Source organism: Nerophis ophidion, linkage group LG04 (assembly GCF_033978795.1).
Source record: "Nerophis ophidion isolate RoL-2023_Sa linkage group LG04, RoL_Noph_v1.0, whole genome shotgun sequence".
Classification (NCBI taxonomy): domain Eukaryota; kingdom Metazoa; phylum Chordata; class Actinopteri; order Syngnathiformes; family Syngnathidae; genus Nerophis; species Nerophis ophidion.
The window spans coordinates 28811996-28834130 of record NC_084614.1 but is presented as its reverse complement, the minus strand read 5'-3'; the positions used below and the strand labels follow the sequence as shown (position 1 = coordinate 28834130).

At 39.4% G+C, this 22135-nt stretch overlaps 1 protein-coding gene across 10 annotated transcripts in view; it reads right to left on the bottom strand.

Annotated features, from left to right (window-relative positions):
* Window positions 1-22135, bottom strand: part of LOC133551265 (unconventional myosin-XVIIIa-like) — a 206025-nt gene that overhangs the window by 43800 nt on the left and 140090 nt on the right. For all 10 annotated transcript variants that reach the window (XM_061897792.1, XM_061897784.1, XM_061897783.1 and 7 more), the window contains 10 exons: window positions 18782-18925; window positions 18578-18667; window positions 18369-18488; window positions 18172-18286; window positions 12519-12646; window positions 12290-12444; window positions 4047-4170; window positions 3754-3954; window positions 3539-3649; window positions 34-138 (listed from right to left, as the gene is read on the bottom strand). In XM_061897792.1, coding sequence (XP_061753776.1) covers window positions 34-138; window positions 3539-3649; window positions 3754-3954; window positions 4047-4170; window positions 12290-12444; window positions 12519-12646; window positions 18172-18286; window positions 18369-18488; window positions 18578-18667; window positions 18782-18925 — 1293 coding nt within the window. The remainder of the gene's footprint in view (window positions 1-33; window positions 139-3538; window positions 3650-3753; window positions 3955-4046; window positions 4171-12289; window positions 12445-12518; window positions 12647-18171; window positions 18287-18368; window positions 18489-18577; window positions 18668-18781; window positions 18926-22135) is intronic.

Here is a 22135-nt window from a genome sequence, read left to right as displayed (position 1 = left end):
GACAGAGGATGAAGATGAGACGGGTAGGACTACCTGGTCCTGTGCGCTCAGCAGTTTGGACTCCAACTCACGTCTCTCACGCAAGACTTTTTGCTTATCGTCGTACTCTTCCTCCAGCTGCACCTCCATCTGTTTCAGCTGAGACACATGGACACAGCGTCAGGGTGCAAAATAGACAGGCAGTAGACAATATATTCAAGCATCTTGGCTGTGTAATTATTAGAATATAATCCATGAACAGTATACCTATATAATCTAATATACCGTATTTCCTAGAATTGCCGCAGGGCATATAGTATACGCCTGGCTTGAATTACTGCCGGGTCAAACTCGCCTCGCAAAATAATTAGCGCATGCTTAGTATTACCGCCTGGTCAAACTCGTGACGTGACGAGTGACACTTCCCCAGTCATTATTCTCAAAATGGAGGAGGCTGATTTCAATACCGGTAATTTGAAATCGCATAAAGGGAAGAAGATTAAGAGCTATTCAGTAGGATTTAAGGTCCAAACTTACATCACACTCAAATTTTTACTGCATGCCTTTGGTAAGTGCCGGAGTGAGAGGAGGTTTTAAAATAATTAGCGCATGCTTACTTTTACCGCATGCCTTTCGTAAGCGCAGGAATGAGAAGAGGTTTTGAACTAATTAGCGCCCCGGCGGCAATTCACGGAAATACGGTATGCTCAATGTAAGAATAAAATACTCTGTATAGTTCAGTATAGTCATTTATATAAGAAGGTTTTTACCGTAGTTTGCAACAGTGTTGAACCATACTTGACTATGCAATGTTTCATAAGGTAAGATTTTGTCTCTCCCATCAAATTGGAGAAAAATAAAGTTGTGGAACATTACAGTGACAAAAAATCTCACCAAACTACATCGGCAAAAAGCATGTAATATTGCTGTTCTAGAAATAGGCTCCAACTCACATGTGACCGTAATGAGAACAAGCGGTATAGAAAATGGATAGATGGATGAACTGCAAACAGTAAATGGGAATAATGCAGTGTGATGCAATATCATCATTAAACCAATGTGGCTAGATGCTTTGACAGAGCTCTCATGCAGCTAACCAATCATAACAAACACAGTCGTCACTACATTTTAGGTTAATTAGAGACTTCTTGTGACCACCATTTGCCTTGAATATTCTAAGCACAAATCAGGTTCTAGGCCTATATTTTCCTCACACACTTATTATTCAACCCATTTTAAATTGTAAAATGTATAGGTACTCAGCACAATGATGACGCAAGATGACCGTAGAACAGATGGTATCTTAGTCACCGTCTAGCCTTTCGCCCTGTCGCCAAGCTGGTGCTAAAACCGCGCTTCTGTCTGCTGAGACGCGGCATTTATCTCCCTAAAAAGTGTTGAGTGGTGGCGACTGAGTCGGTCCGACAAGCTGTCTCAGAAAGCGTTTCTCCAAACTGCGTCTACATAATCCACATTGTTTCCCTATTCAATTCCAGTAACGACTTACATTTATTAACTCGACTCAATACGGTACATGGTAATCAATACTGGTATTTTTGTGTCTGAATGTGTTATTAAAATGTTAACTGTATAAAAAAATTACAAAAAACATGTTTATTCAACATTAAGCTTTGCTGTCCATGTCGTAGGCTGGCATGTTGTATTTGCGATTCCAAAGATGCAGAGGACCTCAAGCAGGTAAGAAGATTCTTTACTTCAATACACAAGGCAACATAGACTGGTGCTAGCTTAGCGCAGCATGAAGATCAGCAAAGTGAAAACATAGGTAAACAAACAACAAAACCAACAAACAAACAGTTGCATATATCAAACAGCGAACAATGGACCAGCAACTAACAGCATGGCGAGACAAGTATAAATAAGGGTGACAAAACTAATCATAAAATGAGGACAGCAAAGTGTGGCGCGTAAAACCAAAATACATTAAACATAGGCGAGTAATATAATCCAAACAAGAAAGGATATGATCTGGCGCAACAGATCATAACAGTCCAGTTTTTTTTTTTGTTTTCCTAAATTTCTGTGTCTTATTAGCAAGTACTGTACTGTACTGTGTTATTTAGCAGTATTTGCATGTAGTTGCAATTCAAAGACATTCGATGGCGGGAGTAAATAGACCACGGTGTGTTGCTGTAGCCAGGAAGTAGTCTTAAAGTCACCCATAAGAGGCAGTGTAAACTGCAGGTTGACACATGTTCAATAAATGACACGAGCAAGTATTGGTAAGCAATCAAAACCAAAACTTTGGTGTTCCATTGGGAATATAGAATATTACACACGACACTTAAAAATGTGTCAAAATATTTTATTAAGACTTAGGTAAGCTACGAAGCCACACAGCTTGATGAATTGTCAGAGCATTACGGCTACCGTAATCAGATGTACGAGTGTTATTATAGTGTGTGTATAAGGAGCCCAAAATGGCACCTATTTGGAGACACATTATCTGGAGTTTCTTATCTATTTGTAACTGCTGTTGTGTATTTGGGATCTGCGTAAATCCTGAAAATTTGCACCAGTTCACCACATTTGCAGTCTGCGCCATACTCAATAAACTCCTTCTTTTTCTCTATCCTTTTGTTGTGGGGCATTCATCCTCTGCTGTTACCATTTCAGATATAAAGTAAATCTAACTTATATCTGTCAGTAGACTGGCTGTGGAAGCGCTAAAAACTACCGGTACAACAAAAGATGAGGAGGAAAAGACGCTGTCGAAGTGGAGCCATGTAAATAAGACCACTCACAAAATGACGAATCCTGAAGCTTGAAAATTGTACAAAAAAAAATCTATTCAACATTTTGACCAAATAACTACCATTACACGTTATGTAGACCAGTGGTCCCCAACCTTTTTGTAGCTGCAGACCGGTCAACGCTTGATAATTTGTCCTGCGGCCCGGCGGGAGGGAATTCTTTTTTTTTTTTTTTTTTTTTTTTGTCATGAAAAAGGGAGGTATTTGAGGTTGGTGCACTGATTGGAAGTGTATATTGCGTTTTTTATGTTGATTTAATAAAATAAAAAAAAATAATAAAAATAAAAAAATAAAGAAACATTTCTTCTGCGGCCCGGTACCAGTGGTTGGGGACCACTGATGTAGACCACAAGGAAGTGATTTAAAAGTAGACAAAAAAATCATAACGTGACCACTTTAATGCGCCTTATTATCCGGTGCGTCTTTTGTATGAAAATAGACCTGAATAGACCCATTCATCAACAGAGCAATATCATCTTTTCTTTGTAAAGGCAGAATGTTATTCCACGTTCTTGTATTAATTGTGAAGGTGTACCTAATGGAGTGGCCAGTGAGTTCATGGAACTCTAATGTGCCATGTGATGAGTGAAGTTACAAATGCTTTATTTATGATTTGAGTCAATCTTTGGTTGGCTACATTTTGTCAAACATAAAATCAGAAATAATTTTAATACGTCGTTATATTAGACAACTTTAAAGGCTCGGCTCTAAGCGCTGCTCTGGTCGGGCCTGATAAATTGGCTCTTGAGCGTATGTGCATCACTGTGAAAATGAGAGGGACTTACCTTCTTACTGCAGGACCGCCTGATCTCATCCACCTCTTCATCCTTGCTCTCAAGCTCCTTAGAGTGGTTCTGTCGCTGCGTTTCCATCTCCATCTCAAGACGCAGCTTAGCCTGCACCAATCAAGACGAAACAGACAGAATAAAACATGAAAAGGTTATTAAAATGCGAACAATGTTTGTCCATGAAGGATTCTTTAATAGGTTTGTGCACATACCTGCTCCAGCATCTGGATGCTTCCCGCCTGTTCGTCCAGCTCCTCTTCTTGGTCTTTCACCTTGGCTTCAAGGTCGCGAAGCTGCTTCTTGACCTTGGCGAATGATGCTTCATCTTTGGACTCCTGCGAGGAGAGATCCTGCAGTTCGGCTTCCAGCTGTTGTACCTTCATGTTGGCAACAGACAAGTCACAGTCTTTTTCCTGTGGTTCAGAAAGGGGAACAATAAAGGCCACACCTGGACGAGTACGGAATATCAAACAAACATGGAGGGAACTTGTTCTATATACAATACCTGAAGCTTCTGGTTGAGGTTAAACATCTCAGTTGTCATAGCGTCTTTCTCCCGAGACAGCTTCTCCCTAAGACTCCTTTCTCTTTGTACCTCCGCCTGGGTCTGGTTCTGCTCAGTGTCAAACCTGCCACATGTGCACAGACAATAAGGCAATTACACCAATACAAAGGAACATATTTGCTTTTCTGGTTTTTGAAATGAAAAACTGTTTGACGGCCTGTGTGTGCAGCTCGGAAACTTGCCCCAATTAACAGTAAGAGAGTAACAGTATCTTGTTTCTTTCATGTGTCTTGCACGAATGGACAAATTGACAGTAAACAATATCTGAAGTCCCTGAAGCATCTCACTTTGGCAATTTGTGTATTTTCATTTTAGTTATTGTTAGAACTATGAATGTTCCGATCAGGGTAGATCGGTCGATACGAATACCGATCACATTTTTTTAAATTCATTTATGGTATCTACTATTGAAACTGTAACAATGTATAGGTAACACATTATTCTAACTAGTTTCATTTTCTATTTTATTACATACAATTGTTTGATCAAAACAAAGGCAATAGTGCACAATACCTAAAAAAAAGCAAAAACTACCTTCTACTACTCATTCAAATCCTTAGGTTTTTGGCCTCAAAGTCCTCTTATGTCCTGGTAATTATTCCCTTAATTCATAGACAGTAATACTGTAAAAACAACACAAAAATAGAAATAAAATATCGACCTAGTCACTCTTGTATGGACCATCTACTGATACTACCATTGGTGTCGTCACCACCAATTTACTTATGTCTTGATCCGCCCTCTTAGCTTACGTGTAGTGTACTGACTGTGACAATGCTGACACACCAACAGTTGTTGTCACATCATCCTCTTTCTAGATTTGTATTAATCTACTTGTTAATTTAATATAACAACAGCTTACTATATGCTGTAACATGGTTAGTTTTGCCTGCTACATGTTTAACGTTGTCCTCCAATGACTATGCTACTTGATAATCCATCCATCCATCTATTTTTCTACCGCTTGTCCCTTTTGGGGTCGCGGGGGGTCGCTGGCGCTTATCTTAGTTACATTCTGGCGGAAGGTGGAATACACCCTGGACAAGTTGCACCTCATCAGAGAGCCAACACAGATAGACAGACAACATTCAGACTCACATTCACACACTAGGGCCAATTTAGTGTTGCCAATCAACCTATCATCAGGTGCATGTTTTTAGAGGTGGGAGTTAAAATACTAAGAAATGCAGTTTATATGTGGTAATGGAGGTGAGTTTTACTAGCCTAGAGGAGTGGTTCGACACTATGTATGGCGACACATAATTAGCTGCTTGCCACTTCTAAACCGGGTGACTAAAAATAAAAAAAAACTGTCAGCCAGAGGGGAACGGTGTTTGCAATCGTCATCAAAAGGCATTAATCAGCAATGGCGATTCCATACTTTTTTAAACGAAAATTTTCCGAGACTAAATAGGGGCCCATCCCAAGAAACTGGTGCTGTCAAAATTAATAATCCAAGCGAAAAACGCCATAAGCACAAAATCACTCAAATGTCCCCAGTAACTGCATATTCCCTTCTTTCTTGATCCACAGCAACCCTGTAATTAATTTGATACGTGTTTTTACAACACTGGATAACTGATCTGCACCTTTTCAATTGGCCAATTTTGCAAATTTCTTGATTTCAAACTCCCCACTCCCCTTGTGTATTGGTGCTGGGTTATAGTAACGTGCACAATGTTTTCCCCAACTGTCGAAAAGAAACACTTATGGTTAGTGAATGTAAAAAACTAAGTGTTTCATGCTGTCAGCTTGTTGTAATTTTCTCTCCCGTGAAGCGCGGCTGAAAATAATTTCACCCTCAGAGCATCTTCAATTAGCCGCGGGGGAAAGATCACGTTCTGCCGTAGTGATGGCTTCTCAAGTGCTTTGAGAAGTCTGAGTCATTTCCGGAGCTAATGTAATTCTGCAGATTTCAAAACATCTCAGTCACTATCCAAATTAAAAGGGGTAGTCAGTGTAGAGCAAGGTCAAAGTGCCTCCATCTTGCCATTGTTTTTTATTTTCACGAAGACCCCAGCTTCTTCAAACATTCCTCAAAAATGCATTTTAGTTTAATTGGCAACTATCAATATGAATTAGTGAGGAAGGTCCTTTGTCTATGCGTGCCTCATATTGCCTAATACAAACACACTGTAAGAAATAGAGGTGGAGTAGGACTTTATGTCATGTTGTGTCCATAAAGGTGCAATTCAAACTAATGTGCCCTGCAGGGCTAATTACTGGACTCCAAGGTGAAACAATTTCCACCGAGTGGTAGTTTGGTTCAGATTGCCATGGTACTTTCTGGAAGTGTTTCACCTCGGGGTGTCTAAGCGGGATGGCGTTCGCTGTGTCAGCTACATAAATAGCGTGACATTATACCAGCAGGGTACAGTTGAAGACTCCAATGAATTAAACAAAGAAGAGGAACACAATACAAAGGACAACAATGGAGGACATCCAGCATTATGTGTTCTTTCTTCTTGGCATTTGCTTGAGAAAAGGCACATTATGTATTGTTCTCATTCATTTTCTGTTCCCTGCTGATCAAATAACTACAGTCTGCAGTGAGTCTCGGTGATGGATTGGTATAGACCAGTTATTTTGACAAACAAAACGTAAAAATTCACCAAACGTTGTTCATTGGAAATGATGAAAATGTCCAATTATTGGATTGTTATTTTTTTACATTGCAGAAAATACTACTGAAAGGGTGTTGTGCTACATATGTTATTACTGACTGTCTATAGATCAATAAGATTTTAATACGACTGTCAAACGTAACGCGTTAAGGCATTCAATTATTAATCCCAAAACATCTTGATCGAACATGATCCCTTTACCTTAACCACAAATGGTTACCTGAAAGCCAATGCTAAATTAAATAAAATAAAATACATTTCCGACTCGTCTGCTCTATGGCAAATTTCGCTTCAAAACACACACCAACAGAATTTTTGTTAAAACCAAGGTGATTTAAATATGTTTTTTAAAGAGAAACATTTATATAACATTTTTGTGTATGAAATTTTTACAATAACATTGCTTTTTCTCAAAATATTGGGGTCTTTTTCCTTTAAATTATTGATTTATGCAAATGTTTGTTGATTATTAGATGTTTTATTAGCTCAACACAAAATGGGTTCACAGACACACACACAAGACATTTTCCACCTCGGGTCTAATCCAGTCCTTTAGTGGTCTGTCTCTTCCATTATGAATAACAGAACACATACCTGTATATATATTTTCAAATGTCTACATTCTTCACAATTACTAAATTAATACAAATTGATTGTCGGCCTGAGAAATGTGTTTGCTGTTCAGTCCTGTCCCGTCAACACGTGGTACGTGCAAGGCGCACGTGCACACACACAAAAGCGTTCCAAGAGAGCAAGAACTTTTAGCAGTCCTGTTGTTACGACAAAATATACATCTAATGATAGCTAGCGTTAGCTATCAAAATCGCTATAATCAGCCAACATCACTCAAAACTAATGCACGTGCATGTGTTATGTATGTAGCTAACGTACGTCATTGTGTCCTAAAAGCCGTAAGTGTGTGGGATACAATGCTTAAAACATTTTGGAATTTAGCGTAGGCATTCGCGTAAAGCTTCCTCTTTAAACTGTTCCCAATAATTCTGCAAGTAATTAAACTTGTACAAGTGTGTTTAGGGGCGTGGCAAGTCGACCGGCGGTGCGATAACCAGAAAACCTAGTGTAGAAAAGAACCAATAGCGCAGGCGTGTGTTGTTTTTTCAATGGGGGGCGAAAAGCAAGCCCAAATACACAACAACATGTTCAAAAACTTTGCAAGCCACTTTCGAAAAAAAAGTCCCTTGTAATACTTGGACGTAAAAGCAAAGAACTCCGTTGGTAACGCTACTCACAGCGACAGTGAATGAAAAAAACTTTGGCTTGGTGGAGAGAACGTCCTGGCAGGGCTTCGAAGCTAAACTTTCCATACAATATACAAACTCTGTTTCCATATGAGTTGGGAAATTGTGTTAGATGAAAGTATAAACAGAATACAATGATTTGCAAATCATTTTCAACCCATATTCAGTTGAATATGCTACAAAGACAACATATTTGATGTTAAAACTGATCAACATTTTTTTTTGGGCAAATAATCATTAACTTTAGAATTTGATGCCAACAACACGTGACAAAAAAGTTGGGAAAGGTGGCAATAAATACTAATTAAGTTGAGGAATGCTCATCAAACACTTATTTGGAACATCCCACAGGTGTTCAGGCTAATTGGTAACAGGTGGGTGCCATGATTGGGTATAAAAGCAGCTTCCATGAAATGCTGAGTAATTCACAAACAAGGATGGGGCGAGGGTCACCACTTTGTAAGCAAATTGTTGAACAGTTTTAGAACAACATTTCTCAACGAGCTATTGCAAGGAATTTAGGGATTTTACCATCTACGGTCCGTAAAATCATCAAAAGGTTCAGAGAATCTGGAGAAATCACTGCACGTAAGCGATGATATTACGGACTTTTGATGCCTCAGGCGGTACTGCACCAAAAACCGACATCAGTGTGTAAAGGATATCACCAAATGGGCTCAGGAACACTTCATAAAACCACTGTCAGTAACTACAGTTGGTCGTTACATCTGTGAGTGCAAGTTAAAACTCTACTATGCAAAGCGAAAGTAATTTATCAACAACACCAAGGAACGCCGCCGGCTTCGCTGGGCCCGAGCTCATCTAAGATGGGCTGATGCAAAGTGGAAAAATGTTCTGTGGTCTGACGAGTCCACATTTGAAATTATATTTGGAAACTGTGGACGTGGTGTCCTCCGGAACAAAGAGGAAAATAACCATCCGGATTGTTATAGGCGCAAAGTTCAAAAGCCAGCATCTGTGATGGTATGGGGGTGTATTAGTGCCCAAGGCATGGGTAACTTCCACATCTGTGAAGGCACCATTAATGCTGAATGGTCCAAACAGGTTTTGGAGCAACATATGTTGTCATCCAAGCAATGTTATCATGGACGCCCCTGCTTATTTCAGCAAAACAATGCCAAGCCACGTGTTACAACAGCGTGGCTTCGTAGTAAAAGAGTGCGGGTACTTTCCTGGCCCGCCTGCAGTCCAGACCTGTCTCCCATCGAAAATGTGTGGCGCATTATGAAGCGTAAAATACGACAGCGGAGACCCCGGACTGTTGAACGACTGAAGCTCTACATAAAACAAGAATGGGAAAGAATTCAACTTTCAAAGCTTCAACAATAAGTTGCCTCAGTTCCCAAACGTTTATTGAGTGTTGTCAAAAGAAAATGTGATGTAACACAGTGGTGAACATGCCCTTTCCGAAACTACTATGGCGAGTGTTGCAGCCATGAAATCCAAAGTTAATTCTTATTTGCAAAAAAATAAAGTTTATGAGTTTGAACATCAAATATCTTGTCTTTGTAGTACATTCAATTGAATATGGGTTGAAAAGGATTTGCAAATCATTGTATTCTGTTTATGTTTACATCCAACACAATTTCTCAACTCATATGGAAACGGTGTTTGTACATTTTTCTTTGTCCATGAAAAAAAAAATGCACCTTCTTTCTTTAAGTCATTCCTATGGCAATATTTTTAATCAAAGAGGGCAAACGTTCTGTAAAGGAATTCTCTGAATGTTCTGAACTCCTGCTTCTATGGGTAGTGTTGTCTAAAACTCAACTTTCAATACCGGTCATCATGCTGTTTGCAAACTAGTAGACACTCCATCAACAGCGCCTCTGCTGGTTGAAACAAGGTAGTGAACTATTTGAATTCAATTGTGTCATTATGTGAATTATCAACTATCAATTGCCTAGAGTTGGCAGAATTATTGAGGCTCAGTAATTGATGATTAGAAAAAAAATCAAAGATATTTATTTTCACGCTATTATGGCAAAACTTGTGTACGCCGCCTTCCGCCCGATTGTAGCTGAGATAGGCGCCAGCACCCCCCGCGACCCCAAAAGGGAATAAGCGGTAGAAAATGGATGGATGGATATGGCACAACCTACTGGTTTGTATGTATAAATCTTTAGACGCAGACTACAAGGCGGTCACTGTCTAACTGATAATTGACCTTTATTGGTCACATCAGACCAATAAAATTACAGAACGGTAAATAGTGAACCAATTAAATTGTACATATTACATCAAATGCACTCACGCAATCTTTCAGCCAGCCTTTTAGCGTGTTATGGACTCACCCTTATCAAGACACGGCAAAATGCACAGAAGCCAAAAGCGATCGACGTGCCCCAGGAGGCCAAACCGCCACGTAAATATTTCATGTTTCGATGTGTACATAGCTTACACAGTATTTCAATGTTGCACTGCTGTTTGTACTGGTATTTATGTATTTATGTATTTCAACTACACCTAACAGAGCAGCCACCTGTATTTTTGTCATGCTCTCATGTTTGATGACAATAAAGTGTTGTATTCTATCTACATTTGTGCCCTAGAGGTGCAGCTGAGCCGCAGAGAAACACTCATATAGGCCTTAGATGGCAGATGAAAAGCCTCATGTAGGCAAGTTAGAAATGAGTTGGTGTGATCACATGACCGAGCAAAGGATCAGCAAAATATATGATGGAATGGTTGACAGCGGATTCACGGTGGTCCAGTGGTTAGCAAGTTTACCGCACAGTTTGCTATTTAAGTTAAAGTTAAAGTTAAAAGTACCAGTGATTGTCACACACACACTATGTGTGGTGAAATTTGTCCTCTGCATTTGACCCATCCCCTTGATCACCCCCTGGGAGGTGAGGGGAGCAGTGGGCAGCAGCGGTGCCGCCCCCGGGAATCATTATGGTGATTTAACCCCCAATTCCAACCCTTGATGCTGAGGGCCAAGCATGGAGGCAATGGGTCCCATTTTTATAGTCTTTGGTATGACTCGGCCGGGGTTTGAACTCACAACCTACCGATCTCAGGGCGGACACACTAACCACTAGGCCACTGAGTAGGTGTGCAACTCTGTGTGGAGTTTGCATGTTCTCCTTGTGCATGGGTGGCATTTTACCGCTTCCTCACACATTCCAATGATAAGCATTTAAGGTTAATTGGAGACTCTAAATTGACCATAAGAGTGAAAGTGAGTTTGAATGGTTTGTCTATACCAGGGGTGTCAAACTCAAATACAAAGTGGGCCAAAATTTTAAACGGAACAAAGCCGCGGGCCAAGGTTGAACAAATTAACGTTTTAAATATCAAATAAAATTTAAATATATATTTTATGCCTTTTTTTCTATTTGCAATCTTCTGAGGTAAATATCAAATTTTTTCCACAGGCTAATAATAAATTTGAAAATAAAATAACAATAATGAGTAAACCAAACATTCAAGCCTTGAAGTAGCAAGAGAAAATGCATGAATAAAACATTAATTATTGGTCAGTTTGCTGGAAGTTTCCCGGAAGAGTTAGTGCGGCAAGGGGTTCTGGGTATTTGTTCTGTTGTGTTACGGTGCGGATGTTCACCCGAATTGTGTTTGTCATTCACAGTGTCACGCATATTTGTAACAGTGCTAAAGTTGTTTATACGGCCACCCTCAGTGTGACCTGTATGGCTGTTGACCAAGTATGCTTGCATTCACTTGTGCGTGTGTGTAAAAGCCACAAATATTATGTGACACACTGTTAGTATGGAGAAAAAGCGGACGTGACGACAGGTTGTAGAGAACGCTAAAGGCAGTGCCTTAAATGCACGCCCCCAATATAGTTTTCCGGGTGGAAATCGGTATAAATTCGGTAGAATGGTTGCCCCGGGAGATTTTCGGGAGGGGCACTGAACTTCGGGAGTCTATCGGGAAAATTAGGAGGGTTGGGAAGTATAAGTATTAGCGGTGAATGCGGTGTTACAGCGGCACCAACGCTGTATAACACCGGCGGGCCAGCTCTAATGATAAATTGATATTGCCTCAAGGGCCAATTAAATTACACGGCGGGCCAATTATGGCCCGCGGGCCAGAGTTTGACACCCATGGTCTATACAGTATGTGCCTTGCGATCGGCGAGCAACCAATTCCGGGTGTATCCCTGCTCTCACCCCAAGTCAGCTGGGATAGGCTTTAGTTTACAGAGAATGGATGGATAGATTGTTGATGGATGTTGTTAAAAATGTCTTTCCATGTAAAAAAAACACAAGTATACTGACAGAATGAAAATGCTGTAGGGTGAGTTAAAACTGACTTCCTCTGTTTCTTTTCCAAATCATGGTTTCGGCTATGGAGGCCCTCTAGGTAGCGTTTGGTATCCTGTAGCTCAGCTGTCAGCTTCTGGCACTTCTTCTTCAGCTGCTGCACTGAGTGCTGCACATCCTCATTGTCAGTCTTAAATTCAGCCAACTGCGGTGCGAGAGTATGAAAATCAAATATTAAATATAGCATTTTAAAAGATTGAACATGACAAAGTGTCTTGCCATTCTCTCAAGATGTCGTTTGTTCTGTTGCTCCGTTTCCAGCTTGTCATCAAACTCCTGCTGGAGTTTCTTCTTGGTGAACTCTGCTTCCCTAATGGCTCTGTTGAACTTTATTCGCCACTCTCCTCCTGCAACAACAAAAAAAAGAATGTTGAGCAGATGTCATTTTCATGACATTTAGGCATCTCCTGCTTTTAATGCAAGCCATGTGGTATACAAGGAGAAAGGGGCTCAAAAGCTCAGGATGACTGATGCTGTGGATTATGTGGCATGTTGTACAGACTGAGATGCTTATCACCTTGAAAGGACTGAAATAAAATAATCTGAAATAAAACTTCCTTTCATCAAATCGTGACCTTATAAGGTCGGAGTATTTGACAAGTAGACTACAAAGCAGCCCTCGCGTTTTGACTCTAATCTTGGATAAACCTGAGCTTCAAATTCTGAGCAAAAACGGCAGTTAGAGGAGGACGTGACAAAGTGCCACTTTGCACGCCTCTTAGCCGACCCTAATTCTGGAGCTGTCAGGGGCTATCAGAACTATGACAGCGTCCAGACATTCAGGTTTAGGTTCATTTCCGAACCTTATCACTTTTTGACGCTGTCCATGTATCCTTCACATAGTAACACTGGCTCCTCCATCAGCGCCGCTCATTAGCATATATATAGCATAATGACAATGTGCAAGGCCACCGGCTCTGATCCTGACGATTATTTTCTCATTCATCTAAGAACTCTGATATGCTCTGTAATGGCTTGTCTGCGGAGGTGGGTTTGAGGGGACGTGAGAGAAAAAAATGCCTCGCGGACAATGCTTTCTCAGTGGGAGCGCTCTTTTTCAATAGGTGTCAACCAATCACAAGCCAGTACAACTTGTATGCCTGGGAGAGAACAATTTAATCCCCGAGTATGAAATCCCAAACTTGGCGAATGTATTTAATACTATTATGAAATATGTCGAACTGCCATGTCTCCTGCTGAAACCGGCGACTAATGGCACTGATTCCTGCAGCTACAATTACAATGGGTACAAACTGGGTATATACTGTTGGTTCAGTGAATTACAGCACTGCCATGTGCCTACAGTACCTGCTCATTAGGATTATACAGTGTTTCCCACAGGACTGCAGTACATTTGTGGCATTGGGTGGCCAGGGATGGTGTGTAGATAATTTCATCTAGTTTGCATTATTGGCCATGACACATGTCATTTTTTTGTATTCTATGAGAGACAAGTTTGAGTAATTTTGGTACTTTTTAGGCACCGACCGGATTGTGTCACTCCTGCGTATCGATCCACGTAAAATAAAACAGTGCAATATTTCGATTGATTTGTTGCACGCGACGTCACATTTGGTTGAAGATTCGGCTGGTTCAAACACTTAACAGGCAAACAAGCGCTAAAGCAGGACTTGGGCAGACTGCCTCAAGGTTATGTTGCAGTTTTCCATGCCAACAAAGCAAGTATGCTTGACAAAAAACACTTGAACGAACAGTAAGGCTTCACTTTTAAAAATTTGCCAACTTTATGCTAATTCACACTGGAGTAGCCAGAGACATGCCACTGCTTGGCATTAGCAATTTTATATGACAGTTTCAAAACCTTCAAATTTGTCGAAGAAAACTACAACTACGAACTAATCAAACCGCTGGTGTGTAAAATGTACCTTACTTAGAGAATAAACACTTTTTAGAATGAAATTAATAAATAAATTCCGCTTAATGGCAAAGACTACTCTCTGAATAGACTACACCGTAGCCTATACACTACTGCCATCTAACGTCTTGGAATTGCAACTGCATGCAAAGGCTACGATATAATACTTGCAAATGAAACTGAGAAATGTAAGAACAAAATAAGATACCAACTGAACAGCGCAGCTCACTGTAAAATGTTAAATTATGATGATGGTTGTATTAACCAAATTAACAATCATTAACAGATTAACTCACAGAGAAGTATCAAAAATTGGTACCTTTGAGTACCTGTATTGATTTATAGGTACTGGGAATTGGTAACCGTATCCATTCAAATGTTAACGGTACCCATCCCTAGTTTTGAATACTATCTAAATACAGCAACAAAGTCGTTAAAGTGGCAACACAATCTAATGTAATTTCCCATCTACTGCCTACCTGTCAACATTTCAAAATTGGGGCACAATTGGATAATTATTTCTCTCAAGGACCGGGTATAAAACAGGTCTGCCAACGCTGGCTTCTCTGGCGTTGACATCATGTCCATCCCTTTCATCGTATTTTTGGATAAATACCTTTCCACGACTGCCTGTCATCATTATGTGTTACACCTAAGTTTACAGAGTGTTGCTGAGCCCGAGGCAAGCAGACGGAAGTTGTGCTGCTGAGGCGGACGATTTTCTGGCAAAACGTGCTGCCAATTGGAATTCATGCACCCCCTGCATCTGCATATTGTGTCAAGTAGTATACATGTTTCCCACTACAAACACTCAACTGCATACTTTATTAGGTTGTGTGGTTTTTTGCTGGGAAAGCAAAAGCGCTGCCAGCATGCATTGTGGCAATAGTTTTTTGTCATCTTCGCACGAATCCATAATCTAGTAAATCATCATTAGATTGCTGGATTATTGTACTCAACTAAAATAGTGGATTTCTGCACATGCGCAGATGCAGGGGGCAGGAACATCAATCAGGAGCACGTCTCGCCAGAACACCAGCAGTATAGGAGAGCATTATTTTTGTTTCATGTCAGGTAAAACTATGGGAGACATGCAGAAATGAAAGGAAGAATACCGGAAATTGGGTGTTATCTACTGTATAGTTTGAACGATAAACTACAGTCACACAGTTCAGGGTTTACCCCAGATTGGCGATTACTAGAGATGATAAAACAGGTTAGTATTGATTAAACGTTATAGATTACCAATTCTGAAAAACTCAGTGATATTGCTTACTTCCTGGAGAGGCAGCTGGCGAGCTAATCACTAGCTAAGGTAAATGCTAACACGAATACAAGACACATTTACATCTTTCCCCTGTTACAAACCACACACATTTTTCCTGTTATTAAGAGAAACACTCTAAAACAGTTACACATAATAACATAAACATAATAAAGTATTTAAAGGCTGAAAAATGTAATTATAAATAATAGATTTTCAAAAATGGACATTGATTTTTATGTCTGTAAGTAGAAAAACTATACCACAGTTATTTTCATAGCAAAATTCTAGTGACTAAGCTGCCAGTTTTTCTCTGTAAAATCTACTGACTTTTTTATTTATTTACAGTGAATAACATGGCTTTAAACATGGCCGAACAATAGTGTCACAACAACTGTGATATGAACTGTTCATATATTTACATCCCTAGTCACCACAATGTACAAAAACTCACTGGATACCTGAGGTACACCTGCACTAATAAGATTGAACGTGTATGCTGTTTTACTGCGCGTGAGTGTTATCATATATTTATTACTGTCATTATACTTTAAATTGCCCTGCGTGCTACACATGTTAGAGTTTGCCCCTCTCATAAAATTGGATTAACTCGCTGGAATAAAAAAGACAATATAACATACGTGGACGCATGTGAAAAAGTGCAATTTTTCAATCCGTCCAGGGTAGGGTTGTCCCGATCTGATATTTGGATCGGATCGGCCACCGATATTTGCCAAAAAATGCGTATCGGCAAGGCATGGGAAAATGCCGATCCAGATCCAGTTTTTAAAAAAACTCCGGTCCGTGTTTTCCAACCTACCGATTTAAATAATACATTCCACTCTTCTGATGCTCCCTAGACTCCGTTCCGCATTTTCCAGAACACCTTCAAAACATCCACAGGTCTGCCTTCTAACCGTTCGGACGGCCGTGTGAATTAAAAGTTACGGTAAAAATGTCAGCTGTGTGGGATTATCTTATCCTACAAAACAAAAAAGATGAAGAGGTGGAGTGTAAAACATGCCACAATAAAGTCAATTGTGGTGGTAAAGTTGTAAGACATTTTAATGACTCTTGCGAGCGAGAGGCTTTTTAGCACTCATCATAGATGAACACAGGAGCAGGCTGACACCTGAGCATCTTGAAGTGCTCGTCTTTGTTAGAAAGAATCTCCCCATTATGCTTGGACTTCAATTGTTTACCGCCCCCTGACTGGGGCAAACAATTGAAAGGAGTGTGTAGATATATATATATATATATATATGGTTTTTTTTTTAAGTTTACACTTGTTCAAGAGCAAGTATTGATGCTGAGTTAGACATTTTATCCCACTCAGGTTGTTTGTGTGTTTTGCTTTTTTAAATAATGTTTACAGCATTATTTGCACCTTATACTATTCACTTTTTTACTGTTTAATGATGCAATTTCTTTTTGTCATGTATAATTTTTGATATTTTGTGTTTATCCTTGAATACCAACTATTGTGTATTGTTCAAACTCACTTAATTCAGCTGGCTAGTTGTTATCAAGAGTACTAAAATCCTTTTCAGCATGAATCTGACAACTAAGTACGCTAAATAACTTTAAACTTTAATACATGCTCGGATAGGCCAGTATCGGTATCAGATCGAAAGTGCAAAAACAATATCGGTATCGGATCGGAAAAAACCTGGATCGGGACATCCCTAGTCCAGTGATCTATTTATCTATTATATATATTTATTTATTTTATATATATATTTATATATTATTTATGTATATTTATTTGATTATATATGCACCTTATAGCTTTTTTTATCCTGCACTACCATGAGTTTATGCAACGAAATTTCGTTCTTATCTGTGCTGTAAAGTTCAAATCTGAATGACAATAAAAAGGAAGTCTAAGTCTAAGTCTAAGTCATGTGCTGTAAAGCAGTGGTTCTCAACCTTTTTTCAGTGATGTATCCCCTGTGAACATTTTAATTCAAGTACCCCCTAATCAGAGCAAAGCATTTTTGGTTGAAAAAAAAACGATAAAGAAATAAAATACAGCACTATGTCATCAGTTTCTGATTTATTAAATTGAATAACAGTGCAAAATATTGCCCATTTTTAGTGGTCTTTCTTGAACTATTTGGAAAAAAAGATATAAAAATAAGCAAAAACTTGTTGAAAAATAAATAAGTGATTTAGTTCTAAATAAAGATTTCTACACATAGAAGTAATAATCAACTTAAAGTGCCCTCTTTTGGGATTGTAAAAGAGATCAATCTGGATTCATGAACTTAATTCTAAACATTTCTTCACAAAAAAAGAAATCTTTAACATCAATATTTATGGAACATGTCCACAAAAAATCTAGCCGTCAACACTGAATATTGCATTGTTGCATTTCTTTTCACAGTTTATTAACTTACATTCATATATTGTTGGAATATTATTCAATTAATATATTCATAAAGGATTTTTGAATTGTTGCTATTTTTAGAATATTTTTAAAAAATTTCACGTACCCCTTGGGACACCTTCAAGTACCCCCAGGGGTACACGTACCCCCATTGGAGAACCACTGCTGTAAAGTGTACATTTTAGAAACACACTCCTCATTAAAATGTAATGATCATACAGCACCTGCAAAGTGCACCTAATGTTCTGATCCAGGGGTATATTAGGGGACTGTACCATTTAAGTTAGAGGCAATAAGGAAATAGAGTTCATGAATTGGCCCTTATGTTACCACATCAACTTACCAGCATCATCATCATTGTCCAGTTCCCCGTTGAGCTCAGATGTTTTCATGAGCCGAGCTTCCATCACCTCCATCTCCTGTGTTTCCAATTGCTTTGTAATGGTCTCCAACTTGAACTGATTCACACAGATTTAAACAACAACAATAAGAGTTTGGGTTAAAGAAGATTTTTCATTTGACTCTGTATACTGTATTTGCCTGCAGATCCTTCATGTCTCTCTCCAAACGTAGTCTCTCCGTGGTCTCACTCTCCAACAGCTGGGATGCTGACTCACTCGTGCTCCTCTCATCAGCGAGTTCTGCCAACAAGTCTGCAATCTGTCCACAGGCAAGATCAACTTACTTTTAGCGCACATTTTCAGGAGAGAACTCCATCACTTATCGTGCGCGTCATCCTCTCAACTCACCCTGCTCTCCAGACGATCAGTGTTCAGTCTCAGCTCGTTACGCTCTTTTTCCACCTTCTCCAGCTTTGACTTCTGAGTTTGAATCTCGTCCTTAATCAGAGGACATGAAATATGAGGTAGTACAAAAAAAGGTCACAGAATAAAAAATGGCATGATGTAAGATGCAGGCAATTGCATTTTGCAAGTGGATTAGAATCAGCTCACATCTTTGCTCTTCATCTGGTCCTCAGTGAGCTGAACCCTAACGAGTGGCTGCACCGTGGTGAAGACTTTCCACCATGGCCAGTCCTTCACATTACAGTTTTTCTTGATGTTCTTCTGGATGCAGCGAATTGCTACATCCTGAATCTGTTGACATAATGTACAAACAAAAACGTAAGTGGTTTTACTTTATTTAAATTGTGCATTAAACACAACACACAAGTTTTGTGTGTGTGACCGCTTTTTCTTTATTCTTCATACGAAAAAGGAACCATGTTTGGTAACTTATACACCTCACTTATAAAGTAGGAGAAGCTTGTGATTTGTCTTAGTCAATTGGCAAAAAAAAGATAACAATGAGAGCGATATAGTGCTACAATGTGTATGATTCATCCAATGTGTAATTCAAACAGTACTCATAAAATGTTATTATTCCACAGAATCGAGTGCCCTAACAAAAAACCCCACGCATTGGTGACTCACTCTGTGAAAGAATGACGAATGGTTATTTTAGAGTTAGGACATTATAGACAGATTCCGGCTTTATTCAACTTTTAATTATGTGTGTGGTGATGTTCTTTGTAAATAGAATGCACAAACAACATTGAACAAATGTGAACAAGTCTCCTTCCTTCCTCCTATGAAACATTACACTCCCTGCACTCTCCATTCACTGTTCACATGTTGAGAATGTTCAAATGCACTACATAGTTTGGTTGGGAATTTTACCAGGAAAACTGAAAATTCAAAAATTCTATGTAAATTTAGCAGCGTAACACAAAAACAAATTGCTGTAGTCAGAGTATTTAACATGCATTGTATATAAAAAACAGATATTTATAAAGTTGAATGAACCCTTGGTATTTTGTTGCCTCCATCACCCCTTGCTAACTTACTGCAGGTAATGGCTACATTAAAAACATTGCATGAATCACTGTATTTATTGCTAGCAGCTATCCAAGGGCTTGCCAGCCTCCTACTGAGAATTTCAGCCAAGTGTGTTCCAAGGCTGGAAGCTAATTTTCTGATTAATTAAATCAAACACGTTGGCAGCTCATTCTAAGTATTACACGATTTCCATGCTGCTTATGCATGAGGCTCTTGAGCAGCGGCAGATTACGGGAAAACCCAATTAGAGCAACACAATTCTCAGCATCAGGTACATAGCACCCTGAAGGTACTCCCTATGACCAATTAGGATTCGTCACACTGAGGAAACCTCACATGGAGGAAAATGCATTTCCAATTCCTGACAGACGATTTGAATAAGCCTCACTTGTCAGAGCTGGTCTGAAATGATTGGAAAACAAACAAATAATTGTAATACATGAGCACCGTGTATAAACATTTTAGCATCCGTACTACATTAAGACAATGTGACAGCCGTGAAAGCAAATTACACCGTCAAGACAAATGCATTAGAGCTAAAGACGTGTTTAAGGTCTGTGTGCATACAGCCATGTTTGTATGTGAGTGAAACTCCTTAAAGCTGTTACTGCTGACACCTTAATCCCATTAGGGAGATAATCATATTCATAATTTTAAAGGATTATCTCCATACACTAATGTTGGACAAGAGGGCCTGACTAACTCTCTTTATAGTTCATCCCAAAGTAGTTTCATGTGTATGAGGTCACGACTCTCAGGTTCTTTCACACCAAATAGTCCCACTGTGTCGTTATAGACACTGTATTGTAAATGTTGTTGCATTGTAATTATTTATTTTGGACATGTTAAAGAAAAAAGAAAAGAAAAAGAAAACCACAACAAAACAAAAAAGACAAAAAAAATGCTTAATAAACAAAAATAATGAAAGAAAAAAACAACATAGTGATGTTTCAAACATGTTTACAGCGTTATGTTTACACTTTCACATTCTAAAATTTGGTAAGGAAAGGGACCTTTCCAAAACTTGACTGAATAGAATTGATGAGATGAATACATAATAATGGTAAACAAAGGGGTCTAGCCAACCTGTGAGTGATTTATCAATTGATTAGGTCGTATATTTCGAAACTTGTCTATGATGCATACCTCATTTTTTTGGATGGCTTTCAAAATCAAAGCAAATGATAATCTCTTTTAACCCCATTTACTTCAGCTCAGTGGCGTGTCAAAGGGGTGGCACAAACCACCTCAAGAATCCTATAGGCCATTTAGGAGGCACCCCACTCCGAGGTGGGACGATTTGAAGCATACGAATGTAGTAGGACAGCGGCCGGTGCACACACATCCTGGAGGTCGTGTGCTGAATCTGGTGATGTGACGTCATGAGATGTGTCGAGTAATGGAGGGGGCATTTCTGCAAAGCGCGTACCGAGGCTTGGGAGAAGCCGTAAATGATGCCCGGACGTGATTCCGACATTGCGAAGAGATTTGACAAAATATAAACCGCTGACACTCGAAAATTAAAAATGTGGGCTTCTGAGAGTTGCATTGTGCTTGTAATCTGGATAGAAAGAAAAACAATTGTATTTAAATGCCAATAGAATCAAAATTATTAGGTGCAAGATATTACGTTTGACAGCAAACTAAATCCATGCTGTCTACTGCACCGTGAACAGTACGACTAACACGAAATTGAAACAAAACAATATATATGTGCTAAATTTGAAGTGTCATCATGGCAATTCTCTGATAGTGTAATGTTCTACGCGCTTGTCTTTTGTGCCACATAATGTGGGTTCCATTCTCGGCAGCGCCATTATTATTTAACATTAGCAATTGTCTTGCAGGAAGATTCACTCCATACTTGGTGATGGTAAGCTACCTTAACAGCTGCCCCTGGAGTAAACTGACAGTTTCATGGGTGTCACTAGTGCAGAACTAGGTGCTCCCCCTGTGCCACCCCTAAAAAAAAAAGATGTGGACACGCCACTGCTTCAGCTGCGTATTGGGTCTCATTAAAATCAATCGGCAAAGGGACCGTATATCTACACCCTTGCACTTTTCGGGTTATGATTGAGGTCATAGGTCAACAGGTGAATCAGCACAGCATCTGCAGTAATGCTATTGATATAACGGACTGCCATGGTGTCCAGAGAGCTGGGGGGGAGGGCAACGCTCTCAATTTACTGGTTGATCTACACTCCCACTCTCACCTATGGTTACGTGCCTTAAAATGGCTCTTCACTTTTTGTTTGAAATTTGCCCATCATCTACAATTATGTGAGACAAGAACACATGTATTTCCCTTTTTTATGCATTCTATGTAGTGAAAAACTGATAGTAAGAGGCAGCTAACATCGTAGGTAATGGGCATACGATCTTTTCTATCTATAAAGCCTTCTAAAAACATCCAAAAAGCTCATCTGTTTTAGATCCATGCTGTGAGCATTTAATGTATGTATTATAGTA